Below are 18393 nucleotides of genomic sequence, written 5' to 3' on the forward strand. Positions count from 1 at the left end.
GGCGAGCCCTGGAACCGGCGGTGTTTGGTTCTTGCCACATGGCAGCACTACTCTCGCTGAAGGCTTCACCTACATCGACGGGGAGACGGCGCGTCAAATGCGTCGTCCGGGAACGCTGCCCAATTCCGGCACGTCCGGTCATCTTTCCGCCGCCCCGATAGAGGACGGCTCCACGCCACTGAGCATCGCCGCTGATAATTACTCCTCGATTGGCGGCAGGTTACATTGCTCGAATCACTCTTTACGTCGTACGCCGCAGCCGCCCCATCTACCCTCCCGTGACGCGGACAACGGATCGGAAAGGGTGCAGAACGACTCGAGGCTTCAGAACGGTATACCCGGCCATCATCACGCGCCTCCGCCGCTCCCTTCGAGACACCAGTCGTCCTGCAGCCAATCTTCCTACCCTACTCTGCCAATGAACGGCCACGCGACCCACCAGTACCATCACTTCACTCGCGAGAAAGACAGGTCCTCGGGACGCGAGAGGAGTCGCGATCGGGACGCGCAGTCCGTGCCCCATCGGTCGGACAAGCAGCGGGAGCTACAGATGGAGATGGAGATGCGGGACGGACTGGACATGAGCGAGATAGGGACGTATCGGGCGTAAAGGTGCGAGACGCGCGCGGTGAAAGCGGGAACAAGGTGAACTCGTGAAGGGTAAACGCGGATAGGCCGAGCGAATTGAATCGAAGACTGAACTCGAAACGTTGAGGTGGTGGGGACTCTGACGGTGAACTGGTGAGACACGAAATGGGCCGCACTTGGCTCGTCTCCGTCCGGCGCTGATGGACGCATACGGTCGAAGAAGCAAAGATCCATCGATCCAGCGAGACGATCCAGCGGGACACAATGTCGATGCAGTCGGGATGAAATTGGCGGGCTCGCGAGTAAATCAAATTGAAGACTGATTACGACGGACGTCGGTGAACAATATCGACGAGTAATTAACCGATACTGCTACATTCCAATCACCTATCTGCCAGTCTTCGCTGGGATCGGCACCACGGGCGTAGCAATTCGAATCAGATTACAACGTTTTAGCCGATGGAATTTCTCTGAACTGCGATCAACGCTGTGTACCGGTTCGACGGGTAAATCTCGAACCTCGTGGTTAAATTCTGCCAACGTAAATTAGAGCGAAGCGCGAGTATACAGAGAGGGTACGTGGATGGTATTTTTAATGAAAACCACGGTTCGAGATGCCGAGACTGATACGTCCGATGGAAGTAAGAAGACTGGAAGATGAACCAGGATTAGTCGTGCATGCGAATCGAACCAGAGGATCGATAATGACAGCGTGGCACGATGCTGGAAGCAGAGAATCCGTCGTGGGGAATACAGACCGACTGGTTATCGAGAGTCATCGGGAGACATCGATACGTCTCGCTAGACGTGGACACTGCTTCCTTCTCACAATGGTGTGGTGCACGGTCCAAAGACTCCACGGCAAAGGGGTTGGCTAAGGGCTAGGTGGATAGGATTGAGGATCGTCGCGTGTGAAACGTCCGTGAAGAACTGTGTCGAAAAGGGGGAGCGGAGCAGGAGCAGTGCACGTTGCTACAACGGTTTTACGATCGTCTTCATCTTGGAACGAAAGCCGTGTGTTGGAGACGTCGGTGACTTTGAGGATCACTCGCGAAGGAGCCCGCAAAGACGTAGCAGCCAGAGGTGGAGGGCAAAAAGAGATAAGAGTTCCAGGCGAACTCGGTGAGGATGACGTTCGCCGAATGAATGTCCCGATGCTCGGACCATAGAGACACGTCGTTTGTAAATGTCAGTTTGGAAAGTTCGCGAGGTGGAACGACCGAGTGGAGATCCAAAGAAGAGAGGAATCGTCTCTTCGGTTTACGCTTCCGCCGATCGTTGTCGCTCGCAAATGATCCGATGAACGTTATGGGAAACATATACCGCGATCATGGTGAAAATCGTGAATTTTCAAGCGCCTTAGCAAGCGAGTAACTCGAGAACGAGGACGTGAAATCGTATTCAGAATACTCTATTGGGGATTTCAATCATTCGTTGTACCCTATTCCCTGCGTTTCTTGCGTACATGTATATTTCGTATTTATTGGCGTGGTATTAGATAACTTTGTACTTGTACCTTTGTATCGTCTATGTTATTTAAGAGGCAGGCTTTTGCTTTTTCTACGTTCCCTCGAGATATGCGAGCCCCTTTTGTCAGAAGGAATGGCGTGCAGCCATTGTAAATTATTGTAAAGACACCCTCGGAAATTGAATTTTCATAAGAAAACGAACATGTAATGGGACAGCTATACGCTCTGAGTACGATTCGTAATAAATGAACGCTCACGCGAACACTCCGCGACATGCATTTGCGTACTTTGAAATATTCCACGAAAGGCGACCACTTAATTATACCGAAACCGTCGAATGCTACGACAAAGGACGATCTCAAGTTCGATAGCGTGTCGCTACACGACCTGCGTGATAAAATCGAAGGAATTCCCAAGCTCGAAAGTAACCTCGACGAGTTTTGACTGCCGAGAATAATCGCTCAATTGAATATTCTCCTGTCCTTCACGAATCTTCAACATAAATGTATAACGAACTTTCTTCGACCGGCTGGAACTCTCGTGAAACTGCAACTTGATCGTGAACTTAGGCTCCAACTACTCTGGGTGACAACGCGCTGTCTCGTTGTACTTAAAACGGCTACTTAAAACCATTTCCTACGAAAACCGAGTCTTTCATTCCTCTCGTGAACGACGTTTGAACCAGGATCGAGGCCACCGATTAATCGGTGTCCAAATTCAATTCGACAAAACGTGCATTATATATCTTGATCTCCGACCCGACCAATTGAATAACGAGTCAGCCATCTAGTTGAGAGCTAAAGCTAAACGATCGAGCGTTCATCGAAGGATCCTCCGGTTCCTCGCATCAGACTATGGATGATGCATTAAGAAATTCAACTATTAGATCGCTTTCGTTTATGGAAGGCAAAACTATAACGTGTATCATAAGAGACGTATTCTCATCTAACATAGAATTACACTTATATACATATATACATATATATATATTCTAAACGATCGAATTTTATTTTGGAAATGAAGCGCCAATATACAGAGGCACGACATAGTTCAGCTAGTGTCACGTGTCCTCCATCATCATAACTTAAGGATAAATTTATAGTGTCTCGTCGGTGCGAGCACACGTCTCTGCCAACGTCGAGATTCGTAGGACAAAGATTACCCTTGCCGGGGGCGCGTGTTGCGCGAATCAAAACTCTCCCGATCAACCCCCGTGTGCTTTTGCTTTTCCAAACTCGCCACGCTATTTTGTCAACAGAGAAAAATATACCTCAGAGCTGAAAAAAAGGGATTTGCCACGAGGCTAAAAAAAAAAAAAAAAGGAAATTTCGATCGTCGTTAACGACCAGCAATTTTTTTTCCTCCGGTTCGACTAACGCGAAAATCGATTGGCAAGACACGATACCCGTGCACGATCCTGGTCGCACCAGGCAGCTGTTAACCGACCAGAGGCAAAAACTTATCAACGCATCGAAATGTGTTTCACGATTTACGTGCGCTCGTCGTACTTCAACCACGATCGTTTCACCATGAACTCGATAGCGATCGAAGCTCGAGAGCAGGTTCCCGTTGTTACTCGCAGTGCCGAGTGCACGTTCCAGGACGGCTGGCGGTCGTTTTTATTCCACTTGGGCGCAGGTTTAGGTGTCAGCCGCGCCCCCTATCTCGATGCGGAGTTATTAGTCCCGCGGTGTACGCGTGAACGATGATAGACCGCGATGAGACGGAGCCACGAGGCATCGAAAAACGATTGTAAGATAACGATGTTCGATGTAAATAGCCACTTCGTACCGGCTCTCGATTTCTTCACGTTCGTCCGCTGTTTCAGAATCAAAGTAACGCCGCGCGGTTAGGGCTAGCGCGTCTAGGGTGTCTGCGATATTAATGTCTCGAGGTTGTAAATAACGTAGCGATTGTAATAATTCGTGTCGCGCGAATCGTCTCCCGTGATCGTAAGATGTGTATATATTTTTCACGCGATCGGGACACGCGTATTCTTGGCGAAAATCAATCGGGTGAACTAAATTTTCCAGGGTGTCCGCCTCGTCTCTCGAGCTCGTCGCTGCCTATCCTGGATTACGCGCTCCTCTATGTCGATATATCATCGAGAACTTAATCAAAATCGTAATTTCTAATGTCTAAACCTCGAGGAAGCCATGTGGCTCGGCTCGTTATCAGAAATACCTGACTGTTCCGTGACTCAGGCGCCTTAAGTTCGTTTCTTGATAGCATCGAAATCCTATTTCCAGCAACGCCAACAATATCTCTGTTTCGATCGCTGGCCAACGGTATAAGCATTCTCGTCGGTGACACGACACTCGACATACTTTTTTCCAGTTCGAGTTTGCAAAAACCTGCCGTCATTCCATCATTACACCGGGTAACAAGAGGTGGATTATGAACTTCGAGATGATAACCGATAGGGCTGCGTGGTGCTCCCTGAAACAAACAAGCAAAATTTTTAGTCCAAGTCGAAGTTGGTAGTGTCAAGAGATAGATGGCGAATATTTTTTTATTTGTGGTGAAGTGTTTGTGGTTGATGCAGGGATCAGGTGACTGATGACTTCACTTATAGTCTTGTTAAATCACGGCGTTGTCTGGTTTGACGAGTAACGAGCGATGACTGAATTTGAATGTAGAAGTAAAGAGAAGACGGGAAATTGGAAACGAAGCTTAAATATCGTGAGCCGAAGAACGAAACGCGAAGAATTTCTACCAGTTCCGTTTCTTCGTATTTAAAGAAGAACATCTTGTCTGCTCAAATCACTATCTGTAGCGACAGTCTCATTTATCCAGTTCTCTGCTCTAATCGTAAGAAAGACCTTTCCAAATAGCGCAATAAAAATTTACTTTGTAACTACGTGCTTAATGAAAGGCGATAAGGTAATCGATTTTACGACGGTAGTTTCGAATCACCCTAATATTCCAGCGATTACTACAAATTCTCAAAGTTTCTACAACTTCTCCCTGTACCCTATATATCTTTCGATATGCATTTATTTCACACTTTGAATCTCGTTGAAACATATATAACTCGAGTTAGAATCGATCTTCTAATAACATTGGAGCTGTTCAAGTATCCAAAAATAAAACCGAGTATCCAACCGAATCAGGCACCCTATTCTCCTTACGATACTTCAAATAGCTTGATTATTTCAGCAAAATTGAAGAATAATCCCAATTTTCTCCTACACTTCCATTTCATTGTTATAGAACAATCCAAGGAACGAATACAATAATTCCTTTCCCTCTAGTTCCCTGTTATTACATCTGCTGTATCATCTTATCTCGCTCTATCATCTATATCCTATTTATCGTGGGATTTGATACGCGTCTGATGAAATTTGCGTTAACGTTTCCATTCGAGTAGCCTCGACGTAAGCGTTCATCTGAAACGTTCAAACATCCGCAGAGATCGAATCTTCCGAGTTTGCTCAGACGATCAGGCCACTTCGATATTCGAGTTGCTCAGCTTGGTTCGAGTATTTAAGCCAAGAGTACCTTGCCTGGTTTTTCCAAACTCCTCGCGTGCAACGCGAGCGGAGCTGAGAGAGACGCGAAGCTCGCGCGACGAGATTATTTTTCCGACCGAGTGTACCCTGTGGAATTCCACGGTCACCCCGGTCGAGAAAGGTGACTGCACCTTGAATCGACTCTCTCGCGCTCTGTTCCCGACCGTGGAGGAGCTGAATTCCAGCTCAGGCCTCGGGACGAGCTTCGATTCCGGAATAGGTTTCGAGCAGCTACTCGCGAGCCATTGTTTGCCCGAAAAACGGGGAAATCCCGTGTGCAGCTCCAGATGGTGCGACCCCTGCGTTTCCCAACCTAGAACCGATAGATATCGTTAGACCATGGGAAATCGTGGCCGTTTCGGCTCCAAATATCTACTTACGTCTGACTTCGATGACTCTGAAGACTATGATCTTCGTGATTTCTTTCCTCGCGCTTCTTCTTAATATTTTTCGCCCTCGTCGTCAGCTTTGGACATCTTGACCTTGGGCATTAGTCTCGCACTATTTTCCGATTTTCCCTCAAGTTTGATATCTGCAAAACAAATAATCTGAGATTAGTGTCTTGTTCTTGCTACTTTCTCGCGATACTCGATAAGTTTGGATATGATGACTTTGCTGATTTGTACGATATTATCTCCTGCGATTTTTATCGATATTTCGCGATAATTCTGATTTTGAAATTTACCGATATGCTTCTCTGATACTCTTTGCAATGATTTTTCGTGATATTCGATTACTGTAGGACTGTTTTATCTTCGTGACTTTTATTATACCTTGTTCTGCGAGTTTTATTGATATTCTGTTACTTTGACCCTGACTCGAATAGATCTTGACCTTAGTGACCTTTCTTTTGATACTTTTTATTACGACTTTTCACGATATTCGGGTACTTTCTCATATTCGTTATTACAATGTTTTCTAGCATTTGGTAATTTTAATCTTCGCGATATTTAGTTGATATTCTCTGTTATAATGATTTTCGATGTTATTTGGCTTAATACCTGGCAGCTTTACTGTCCTTGATATTCATAGTAAAGGTGACGGTGTGTTCTTTTAGCATTTAATTACGGTAAAAGAGAACGTAGAGGACTTTAGGAAAATCTGTTAGTCTTTACGGTGTAAGCAAAGAGATAGATGTAACGGATTTCGAGTAATACATAACATTGTGTTTCACAATGGGAACGGTGATTTTATTTCCTCCATTTCGAGGCTAATTTCAAAATCGACATAGCCGTTTCAGACAAAATATTTTATTCTTTAATTGCTAAAATAGCTTCGTAATTGCTGCTTTCGTGAATAAAATACGGACACGGTAGTGCGATTGAACAAAAGTAAAGAGAAAGAAGAAGAAGATAAAAATTCAATTCAAATTTAAAAACGAGAATTAACGAATTACGCCTCCTTTTTTTTCTTTTTATTTTCTTCTCTTTCGCAAACCATGAATACTAAAAGCAAACTCGAAGTTTCGAGCGATGGATACTCAAAGAAAACTATTAAGGAACAATTCAAGAACTGTCCGATGCCGGTTTCCGTTTATTTCCGTAGAGCAAGCAGAAATTAACGAACACGATTTCTTTCCCGTCTAGAAGAAGTTTGACTGTTCCGACGTTATCTCGAAAATTATTAGAGATACGATAAAACTTTTTCGCGAGTTTTATGTTTCTTCGCGGTAACTTGATAGACCGTCTGCGCGACGGTGAAAGAAACTAACAGACTTTCGAATAATTTTCGTTTTCTTCCACCGCTAAATCCGAGAGCAACGAAATATTTCCGAAGGAAATAATTCTCACGCGAATTATTTCCGAAAGTATTTCGCACACTTCGACCGCTCTGCGAGAAAGCATCCAGAACGTGAAATTTCGCGAAATTTCGTCTTTTCCTATTCCGGATTTTACCAATCGGGGTATTTAAATTCGAATTTCGCGATAATTAAATTCGAAATTCGCGAAATTCCAGGTTTCAGATACTTCTGTGATATCTCGTGCGAGTTGCGAGATATCTGTGTAATTTTACGCAAATGCAATTTTCCAGACGAGAGTCCCATATTCGCAGTTTGATCTATACCGGATGAACCTGTTCGTCGATCGTACGTTAAACTCGAACATCTGTAATCAGAAAGCGATAATACAGTGGTAGCTACGCTCGCTGGAAACAATTGTGTCGATGCTGATAAACGTAAAGAGCAATTCAAATGGTTTACCATCGAACACTTCATTCAGAGTCGAACGAACTTTGTTTGCAGGGTATGTCAGGTATCGTATCTCGTGTTTGCAACAAACAGCTTTTAAAAATTTCCTATCTATCCGGTACACGTTAGTTTCGCCCTTTGGTTGCAAATACGACAATCGCGGGAAAAAAGAGGGAAAAAAAACATTTTTCCAGTCGTAAGTGACAATTGAACGTTTATTAATTCGAAAAATAGGTTAACTCGCTCATTGTGTCTCGTGTTTTGCTCGTAGAAAATGTTTTGTTATTTTTCGAATCAATTGTCCAGGCGCCCTGAATTCTCAAGTGAGAAAAATGTACGTCACTGTTTCAAATGTTCGTCACTGTTAATTCACTTTCCGAATTTTATTTCAATTCAGTACTTATTTGCTTTAGATTGCATTGCTTTGCAACGAAATTGTAACGTAAAGGAGGTTATAAAATATTTGACTTCGGTGGTGATAACCGAATCTAAATATTCTCGTATTTTTGTCACGAATTATTTTTCATCTTCGACTAATAAAGATTAAACAATAATAAATTCCATGTTTTGTAACATCGATATGCATCCAGTTTCAATGTATAATAACGAATAATTCCTAAATTAATAGAATGTGATTCCTTCGTGTGACACTTTAAATTGTAAATTTAAATGAGACAGTAAAAATCACCATGATAACTTATCGACACACCTTGGAAATAGATTACGAATATTTCGTTTCAACTCCTACATTTTTCTCTTATATGGAAACCATTGTTTATTTTAATTATAACAATATTCCTTACTCTGTGTGTACGAGAATCATCGTTTCGCGGCATCTTAAAGGATGATTTTAACGCGAAATCGAATTTATCTATTGTCGAACGTAAAAGAATTCGATGTAAACACATGATCTAGACGTTTCTCGTTCCTCATTGTCAATCTTGGACAGAGGAACGAAGGAACTGAGTTTCAAAGAAAGTCAGTCGATGGAAGGTGGCGTTCGGGTCGTCAAAGGATCGTCACGCTTGTCAAAGATGGCGGAACGAGCATTTGACGCGCACGAAAAGCGATCGGCCGTAAGCGACGGTGCTTCTAATTTTGTAACTTGGACACTTTCCAAAGTACTCGCACAAATCTTAGCACAAGCAGCTTTTCAGGAGCTGGAGTTCTTGAACGTCAGTAAAACAGTTCCATGCAAAACCATCGCCTTTTTATCTAATTTGTAACTAACCTCTTTTTATAATTAATATTAAACGATGAACAACATTCTTCTTTGTACATGAGTGAATTATTATCTGACGTTCGAGTGACACCATGATTCGTTTCGATATATTTGAGCGTGATGTGCCGTGTGAAACGCATAGGATTACGAATACGTCTTGTCGATCGTCTCGTTCAACCGAGTATGTGTTCAAAATTCGGCCATAAACTCGCGACATTCCTTTCCACGGATAACGTAACACGCGTGAGAGAAACCGATATAACCTGTTCGCAAAAACGTCCTAACGTTTGTGTCGTATGGTGAAAACACTGCTTTATATCCTATCCAATGTATTCCGACGAGGTGCTCGGGATCGAATTCGAGTAACTCGAAAATTAACGTAGCGATAAGCCAGCACTAGATATATCAGATATTATTTTTTAAGCAACGTAAGATTCTTTTGGGCGCAAGAAATGTGACGCCGCGAAGAGCGAGTGCACGGAAACACGGATAATCGATAGTCGATTAATCTCGATATCGTTTACCCGTGTTTTCCACGATCGAATCTGCGAACGCACTGAAAGAACCCTAAGTAGAATGTCCGATTGTAATTAACTATATTGTAAATGTCGGGTCAAGTGTCGTAGATAGACGAGAAAAAGCGAAGAAGGAAAAAAAAGAGAGTATTACACTATCATAATTAAAGTAACGAAGCGAAGAAAATTGTATATTTTACGATATGAACGTCGTATTAAAGAGATGGGAGAAAAAATTAACGAATTGCATCGTATCGTATCGTGTTGCTAGTCAATCGACACGTAACGATACAGAACAAAGGTGAAATACGGGGGAATGGCTGCGGGGTGGGGGGCTATATATATAGAGAGTAAGATCGAGTAAATTAATCGTGTCACGAATATTAAATTATTGTACAAAATTTAACGCCGGTAGTTTGTAAGGCCTATCGTTTTACTTTTACGAGATTGACATATGTTTATACTGTACGACGTATCTAATGCTATCGCGTCGGATCGGATGACGTATAAACTTGTATCTATGCACACGATTCATTCACGTTCCTTTCGCATACGAGAGACAAGCTGGAATTCTGACTGGTGTGTCTTCGAACCGATTTTGTATTTTGTGCTAACCATTTTCGATAATAGACCGCATTTTTTTTTTTTTTTTTTTTTTTTTTTTTTTTTTATACGGGGGAATGGCTGCGGGGTGGGGGGCTATATATATAGAGAGTAAGATCGAGTAAATTAATCGTGTCACGAATATTAAATTATTGTACAAAATTTAACGCCGGTAGTTTGTAAGGCCTATCGTTTTACTTTTACGAGATTGACATATGTTTATACTGTACGACGTATCTAATGCTATCGCGTCGGATCGGATGACGTATAAACTTGTATCTATGCACACGATTCATTCACGTTCCTTTCGCATACGAGAGACAAGCTGGAATTCTGACTGGTGTGTCTTCGAACCGATTTTGTATTTTGTGCTAACCATTTTCGATAATAGACCGCATTTTTTTATTTTTTTTTTTTATTTTTCTCTTTTTCTATTTTTTTCACCATCTTTACATATAAACTTTCATAATGTTTCTTTTTTTCATAAAATTTTGATACACGAAAATTGCACTTGTTAATTTTCTAATTAACCGAGCAAAAAAGGTATATACATTGCACTTGAACGAGGAAGAACTCTTGCTAGTCTGTCTATGCAGTAGCGGCTGACTTCGGTGTCCATCCCAATTATTCGACCTCGTACACTCTGAATCGTTTCCAATATCAAAAAAGAGAAAAAAAAAAGTGAAAAAAAAAAGAGAAAAAGAAATGATTAAAGGACTCACGAGGCTTCACAAAACTGTCAGCGCTAGAGGAGAGGGGCGAGGAAACGCATTTTAAATCAGAGGATCAGCCGGTAAACGAAAGCCAACATGCACGCGGACACACTGTACATTCGTGTAAAGCATAGCGGAGCCTTATTGAGAAAGCAATATGCATCCTTATAAAAAAAACTGCTTAAAGTATTTTCAAGCTGCTAATTCTACTCAAATAATTAATTCCTATGCTAAGTAACATCGAGGCGTTTTGCATCCTCGAAAAAATAATGACGGTCGTCTTCTACGGTTTCGTCGTCGCGGAATTGATGGAAGTTCACGTTTCGAGTACCACTGATGTAACCCACGGATAGCACGTTCAAAGGTTATGTGTTGTCACGTAACGCACACCTTTTTTGTTTCATTAATCGTTTCGATCGGTCGCACTTCCATGTAATTCTTTAACAGTGTACTTACTCTTAGAAATGACTTTATTTTAACCTATCAAAATTAATATTTCGTTACAAGCAAGATAAAAATTAAACAATGTAACATATCGTCCTAATATAATTTAATAAACATATGTAACCTAAGGACAGGATGTTGTAAAAGTAAGGTAGTTTGTTCATTTGTCTGATTAGGAGATTAGAGTAAACGTTTCCAGTCAGACAAATTACTGAGTCATATTTTATGTTGTACCGTAAATCATAGATCATTCTAATTGTACCGATTACAAATTAATATACTTTGTAATGTTCGTATCATGGGATATTCGATAATCGTCTGTAACAAAATGTCATTTTATATGGTGATTTATTTAACGTTCCGCTTATGATTTAACCTCGATACACTTAATATATTCACGTTTAAGGAATCGACATTCTACCGTGGGCGGCAGACAGAGTCCTCTTGACTCCGTGTGTAAATACACTTCCGAAAATGGTACGTATAAAAATTATTCATCGCCTATACGATACAATTTTCTCCCACTTATTGAATCTCTATTAAAGTGTATAATAAAAACGCGAGTGCAGTCCTGATTCCAGCACTTCCTCTTTACCACCTTTGTGGCGGCTGAACACCGATTGTCGATCTATTGACGAATCGAGCATGTATATATATAACGTGAAAAAAAGAAAAAGAAAATGAAACAGAAAGGAGGCCGAGGGAAACACGGAGGTGCTCAAGGAAAATAGTAAAGGCGCTCCGTATTTTGGCGTAAAGAGTAAGCGAATGCGTAGACTCATGAAACTAAGTGGGGAGACAGTGGTTTTATCGAGTCTCTGGGCCATAACATAGGTCACTAAATATAATAATATTATAGGAATATTCCAGCGTTATTTTGTACATAAACAACTTTATCAATGGATATTAAGAAGTCATCAATAAATCTATATATAAAAAGACAATCTGTTTGATACTGTTTTTAATGATGTTTACCTTCCCGTATTTCCATAAGCATATCGACTAATATTAGATTGATAAAATACGATAGTTGAAAAATTAAATAGATTTGTTTTAAATTAAATGAATTTTGTAAATATTCGTATTGAATTGACCAAGTATATACCTTGTCACCTTATCTTATAAAATTCAAATCAGTAAATGGTGAGAGACATTTATTACACGAATAATTTAATACACATACATAAAATAGTACAATACTTTCACTTTTAAATACAAAAGCTATGTTTATTTTATATTCTATTTTTTGGAACAAACATGATTTTTGGTGTATGCAGATTTAAATAAAACTAAACTTTAAAGCGTTATATATTTAAATAATTAAAAAAGAAACATAAAACATTTGGAATGCTGTTCTTTAATGAGGTAACAGTGACATATTACAAAATTTTTTGTCACAATTTAAGAAAAAAAATACATTTGATTTTATAGTACTATAGTAATAAATTTCACAGAAATGTAGAAAACTTCTAAATTCTACATTAAGGAGCATAGATTTTTTTTTTCAATTTTTGTGAAATGACTATTTCTTTTTTCCCTTTTTTTTGATAAAATAAAATAACATAATTAACAAATTAATAAAATACAAATTATATATAACCCATTGTACAAAGTAACTATTTTACATTACACAATGGACACAAACTTTTCACACACGTCATTTTTTGAATACTAATAGGGTAGCCGCAAGAACACTTCCAACAGCAAAAATAACACTAGCTGCAACAGCCATACCATAAAGACCTTCTGCAAAAAAATAAAATATAAGACTGAAGTATATAAAAAGATGCAGATTGAAATATTGTAAATGCACTGAAGAAATTTCATTTATAATGCTACTTTTATTAGATACGTAAAATATACACATCAAAATTAGAAGGCACAACTGGTTATATAGTTATATTAGATAGAAATATCAAAAATAGAAAAGAAAAGTTAATACTCCTAATAAATAATAAAGTTGTACAAACCTTGTTTCATATTGGTATTTAAATAACAACCACTGTTGTCAATTAGACATTTATATAAAATGTGCAAGATCCATTCTTACTCAGAATCTACTTGTGCATTCATAAATTTATATCACAATATTAAAATAATAATTAGTATTCAGATAAAAAATATGCAAAATGAAGTTTCCATATTACTTAACATACATGATATGCACAGGTATAAAGTATTTGTACTTTTTTAGTAAATGTGATAGAATTAATACATTAATAATGTGGAGATTTCTTAATTTATTTATAACAACATATAATATATGTTATTTAAAAATAAAAGATATCAAACGAAACTATCGACATTAAAATTTACCATGTTTAGTGAACTATCAAATAATAAATGTAAAAACATATAAATATTAAATTCTAATAATTTAAAACAATAATTTATAAAAAAGAAACCTTTTTCCATCTTTTTCTTAATCAACGTTTCCAGGTGTTGTACTTGCTGATTTCCAGGTTCGATTTGAAGAAATGATCTGACATACGATAAAGCTTTTGTATATTCCTATAAAGAGAGAAGAAATAAATATTAATTAAGTACTGTTAAATTCATATACATAATTTATAAAACCTTATAAGATTTATGAAAACCATACCTTTATTCTAGCATTTCCAATAGCTAAATAATAAAGACAATCTCGGATCTCATTATTGCTATCAGTGGCACATAGGTCTTCGAATAACATTATTCCTTTTCTAATATCTGCAGGATACTTACTTCTAACAAGACACCATGCATATTCAAATTGTGCTCTTTGTGTTACACAGGATGAACGTAATTGCTGATTATATATATGTTCAAATTTCTGAAACAAATAGATAATCCATTTTTCTATAATATAATAGATGATGCAAGACTTTGTATAGATAATTGAATTATAATTAACCTATAAATGATATCATTATTTTATATCATCATTAATTTTTATTAAAATATAAATTTCTTGCAAAAGTAATAAAAAATATTCATTTTAAAATTATATACGAAATGTGGTTACAAAGTTTCTTAAACAGCATATTACAATTCTATTTAAAATTAAAGACAAATTTATAACATATAACCTCTATCCTTTTTGAACATATTCAGTAGTACTTATAGTTAAAAAAATAATGAAACCTCTTTCTCGAAATAAACAATTTGATATTTAGAAATACTTCACATTGTATAACTTAATCATATGCTTAACGTATATAATAAAAGCCTTAGTATGGTTCCAAGTAAAAATGGTTTTTATTTCTTTTCTAACTATACCTTTAAATCATTAGAAGAAACAACCTCTTCAAGAACGTCCTCCATCTTTCAATATAAATTCTTTAGAACACTACGAAAAATCAATTTATTCCGATCTAAACTCTATCTTCAAAGAAATGAATTCATTACAAAACTATGAACTTCATTTCAGGAATCGAGGTGTCAGTGGCAAAGAAACAAGTATATATAGATATGCGTTTCCACTTGCAGTCGCCATTTATTGCAAAAAATAGCAACGCGCCATTACATGCACGATTCGAACAGCCTTATAAATACAGTGTATATTAAACTTTGTTCTTGCAACGAAATCTTGCCAATTTTTCAGTTTTGATAATATGAAATGAAATTACGTGTTTATTTTTATATTAAAAATATAATTTTTATTTAAATGTACGTATAATTAATTTTAAACTAAAATAATAATTAAATACTGTTATGTTACAAAAAATATAAATTTTAATCAAGTTATTCCAAATTTCTCGTAATTGTAAGTATTATACAAATATAATACCTACTTAGAATATAAGTATTTAAAATACAAAACTAAGATATTACTATACATAAAATTTTAGTATAATTTTTTATATGAAATTTTAATAAAATGCAAATGGAAATATTTCTTTTTTTACACATTTATTATAAATTACCTAAAACGTATTAAATACATTTTGTTTATATTAATTATCACTGAGCATTTCATTCAATTTTTGTGTTATCCTATACAGTGGCAAACCCATTACTGTATAAAAATCACCATCTACTTTTTCAATTAAACATGCACCAAGACCTTGTATACCATATCCTCCAGCTTTATCTCTACAATTAAAAAGTAATTAACGATAATATCTTCACATTTTAATACTGATTATTATATTTACAAGAAAATCAAATATTTTGCACTTACAAAGGTTCTCCAGATTTTATATATGTCAGTATTTGTTCTTTTGATATATTACCAAATTTTACTTTCGTAGACTCATAAAAACTTACTTCTTTTTTTGGAGTTTTCAAACATACTCCAGTATAAACGGTGTGTTCCTTATTTGCTAAGCTAAAATTATATTTTATCTTTTATAATATTGATATATACACAAGATTACTTATACGTAGAATAATTATTTTACTTTGATAACATTTCAAATGCATGTGAGTTGTTTTTTGGTTTGCCATAAATAACGTTATCCCTTATAACTAGAGTATCAGCACCAATTATTAAAGAAGGTGATATAGTATCTTCTTTTAATCTATCATATACTTCTTGTACTTTATATTTTGCTAAGTCTTGTGTATATTCTCCAATACTTTTATACATTGATCTATCTAAATTTTCATCGTACTTTGAAGGTACTACTTCCACATTTATACCCTAATATAAACAATTATAAAATGAGTTTTCATTAAAAATCTATTTTCTTTGTATAATTATGATAGCACTTCAGTATTTTTACTGAATTTACTTTATGAATGTTATTCAACTTTCATATAATAAAATTAATAGATTTAATGTATCGTATAATACTATCATACATTATATATTATAAATTAGCAATATGTAATACTTTCATTATACATGATAAAACTTGTCAAATGTCATCGTTTTCAAATAGGTTAGTATCTATATTCTAAGTATTAAAATTACCAATAACTTCACTATTTCATAACGCCTAGGAGAACCACTAGCTAATACAATTCTACCCGTTGTTAAAACTTGCATTGTTTGTTCTAACATTGTTCCTTCTTTTTTAAATTATATTAACTAAATAATTTTAAATTTTACAAAATTTTGAAATTCACAAAATGCCAGTAATAAAGTTCCTAATATAAATTTCGAATTTACGACTTTTTACTATCTTTTTAGAAACACAAAATAAATTATTATCAATTACACATCACGTGTATCGTATTACCACATTACAAACAAATGCAAGTGTTCAGATGTCGCTACTTATGACATGTTCTGTTAAAGAGGATGTAAATAGATTTAATAATCATTGAGAAAGTATTTAACGTGTTAAATATGAAAAAAGTATTTTATTTGTTATTGTTAAAAATTGGATTTAATTTTCAATTTTAAAATTATTTTTTTATTTGTAAATAATCTTATATTTTAATTTAAATATTACATGTTAATTTATAGGATTCTAATATATAAAAAATAAAGTTACCTACGTTCAAATAAGTTATCCTTAAAAAGTGTAATATTCCGATATCGAAACCTTAAAGTTTAACTACTATAATAACTAATACAAATTTAAAGGAATATATTTCTAATTAACATTGCATATATTTTTAATTAAGATTACATATATTTATACACATAAGTAGAGGTGCATAAAAAATTTAATTTGTAATATGTTATCGGCTTTTTCAAATTTATTTCGTAAAGTAAACGACACGGTGTGTAACAGGGTACGATGTAATCGTTTTGCCGAGTCTCCCGAATTAATATCGGCGAAAAATGTGTAAGAAGCATGTTATTTTAACCTACACCATATTACCTCTTTTACTACTTGCCATCATATATGGCATTTGAAATATAATTCATTCAATTTACACAGCTATAAAAAATTGACAAAATTTGTGAAAAAATAATGTCGGGAAAGTAAGGTTAAGCCATATTTCAATGGATTCATTGAAAGGTTAAGATAATAGTTGGAGAACGACGAAAAATGATTAAGAGCGTAAAGGATGAGTAAAACGATGACGGAGTGAACACATAACCTAGCTTAAAAATATTAGAGCGGGAAGAAGAACTATTTTCTAGGCACAGAAAATTCTAATACATCGTAATCGGTAAATTACGTAAATGCCGCATGCCATGAACGAACCTAAAGGTCAGTCAGTCCGAGGTCTTACATAATCGCAAGGCGAAAGGTTGACCCATCTTTACGCCGTAGCCTTCCAACTGAACAAAGATTTCGCGGAATTTTTTCGTCGTACCTCGCATTGTTTCGACGGTGCAACGATCTTAACAGTTGCATTAATTAATTCAGAACGATCTCTCTGGTGTGGGCGTGTCGCAACATTTATGATTAATTTTGTTTCCTTTAAGTAACGTATGTAGGAAGATGAATTCTTGATAACAAAATATACGTTTATTATAATAAACTTTGTTCCAGAAGTGAAAAGTAAAGTTATTCAATTATACTGAAAAACATTTCCTTCACGTCTACAACAGAGAAATCTTTCTTTACTTTTAAAATACATTAAAAGTTAATATTGTTAACAATCCGTGGAAAGAAAGTACAAAATTGCATAAAAATAATTTTCTGACCCACTGGATTGGCTGAAAAAAAAGAAATAGATAAAATATTAATAATTACATTTTATTTGTCATTTTGAACTCGTGACATTTTTCAATAAATTACAGTGCCGTTATTTCATGAAATTTAATTCGAAAAATTGCTTAATCGTTGTGTTTTTTATTGCATAAATTGTTCAGTAGCAATAAAATGTTACGCGAAAGTAATAATTTAATTATTTTAATCCTTCTTTTCGTTTATCTTACATTTTGTTAGTAATATTTAACTTACGACAAAATTATGAAGTTACCCGATTAGCTGGCTTGTTCAGTACGGTCCTTAGTCTGTTGATTGTTGGTTGATGTGGAGATCCGTTTTCACTAATTACACGGTCAAGTATTTTGCTACGCGAATTGCGACTACAGAATACACAAACCATTAACGTATTGTTTGTTCTTGAAATATTATGTTTAATAGTACCTCGTTATAACATTTACATAGCTTCAATAATATGTAACTTATATCACTGACAGGTTAGATCCTACGAAAAGAGGTTAAGATATACCAACATGTTGCTGATACAATATGTTTCTAATTAAAATACTATAATATTTCTAAAATAAACACAGCTGTGTTCAT

At 36.4% G+C, this 18393-nt stretch overlaps 3 protein-coding genes across 3 annotated transcripts in view; 1 reads left to right on the forward strand and 2 right to left on the reverse strand.

Moving 5' to 3' along the window:
- LOC108550566 (uncharacterized) overlaps positions 1 to 4014 on the forward strand; it is a 41199-nt gene extending 37185 nt beyond the window's left edge. The window contains exon 3 of the mRNA XM_017904319.1: positions 46 to 4014. Within this exon, the coding sequence (XP_017759808.1) occupies positions 46 to 610 (565 nt within the window). The 3' untranslated portion in view covers positions 611 to 4014. The remainder of the gene's footprint in view (positions 1 to 45) is intronic.
- Positions 4015 to 12796: 8782 nt separating this feature from the next.
- Positions 12797 to 14665, reverse strand: Fis1 (Mitochondrial fission 1 protein). The gene is made up of 4 exons (XM_017904325.1): positions 14513 to 14665; positions 13857 to 14066; positions 13660 to 13765; positions 12797 to 13000 (listed from the first exon to the last, which is right to left on the reverse strand). The coding sequence occupies exons 1-4, from the start codon at positions 14555 to 14557 to the stop codon at positions 12912 to 12914; spliced, it is 450 nt and encodes a 149-aa protein (XP_017759814.1). The 5' UTR covers positions 14558 to 14665; the 3' UTR covers positions 12797 to 12911.
- A 524-nt stretch (positions 14666 to 15189) lies between these two features.
- Positions 15190 to 16241, reverse strand: LOC108550574 (maf-like protein Athe_1300). Its single transcript, XM_017904328.1, has 4 exons — positions 16152 to 16241; positions 15637 to 15878; positions 15417 to 15563; positions 15190 to 15328 (listed from the first exon to the last, which is right to left on the reverse strand). The coding sequence occupies exons 1-4, from the start codon at positions 16239 to 16241 to the stop codon at positions 15190 to 15192; spliced, it is 618 nt and encodes a 205-aa protein (XP_017759817.1).
- Positions 16242 to 18393: the final 2152 nt, after the last annotated feature.

The sequence above is a fragment of the Eufriesea mexicana genome, unplaced genomic scaffold, assembly GCF_001483705.2.
Source record: "Eufriesea mexicana isolate 0111107269 unplaced genomic scaffold, ASM148370v2 scaffold2884, whole genome shotgun sequence".
NCBI classification, from domain to species: Eukaryota; Metazoa; Arthropoda; class Insecta; order Hymenoptera; family Apidae; genus Eufriesea; species Eufriesea mexicana.

What these genes read in the sequence shown, in the direction of transcription:
- Fis1 (XM_017904325.1), bottom strand. Translation starts at nt 14,557, where the DNA reads ATGGAGGACGTTCTTGAAGAGGTTGTTTCTTCTAATGATTTAAAG. An exon ending in TTTCTTCTAATGATTTAAAG is followed by an intron (nt 14,067 to 14,512) that starts GTATAGTTAGAA and finishes TATTTGTTTCAG; the next exon opens with AAATTTGAACATATATATAA. An exon ending in TTGGAAATGCTAGAATAAAG is followed by an intron (nt 13,766 to 13,856) that starts GTATGGTTTTCA and finishes CTCTCTTTATAG; the next exon opens with GAATATACAAAAGCTTTATC.
- LOC108550574 (XM_017904328.1), bottom strand. Translation starts at nt 16,241, where the DNA reads ATGTTAGAACAAACAATGCAAGTTTTAACAACGGGTAGAATTGTATTA. An exon ending in ATGAAATAGTGAAGTTATTG is followed by an intron (nt 15,879 to 16,151) that starts GTAATTTTAATA and finishes TGTTTATATTAG; the next exon opens with GGTATAAATGTGGAAGTAGT. An exon ending in GCATTTGAAATGTTATCAAA is followed by an intron (nt 15,564 to 15,636) that starts GTAAAATAATTA and finishes ATATAATTTTAG; the next exon opens with CTTAGCAAATAAGGAACACA.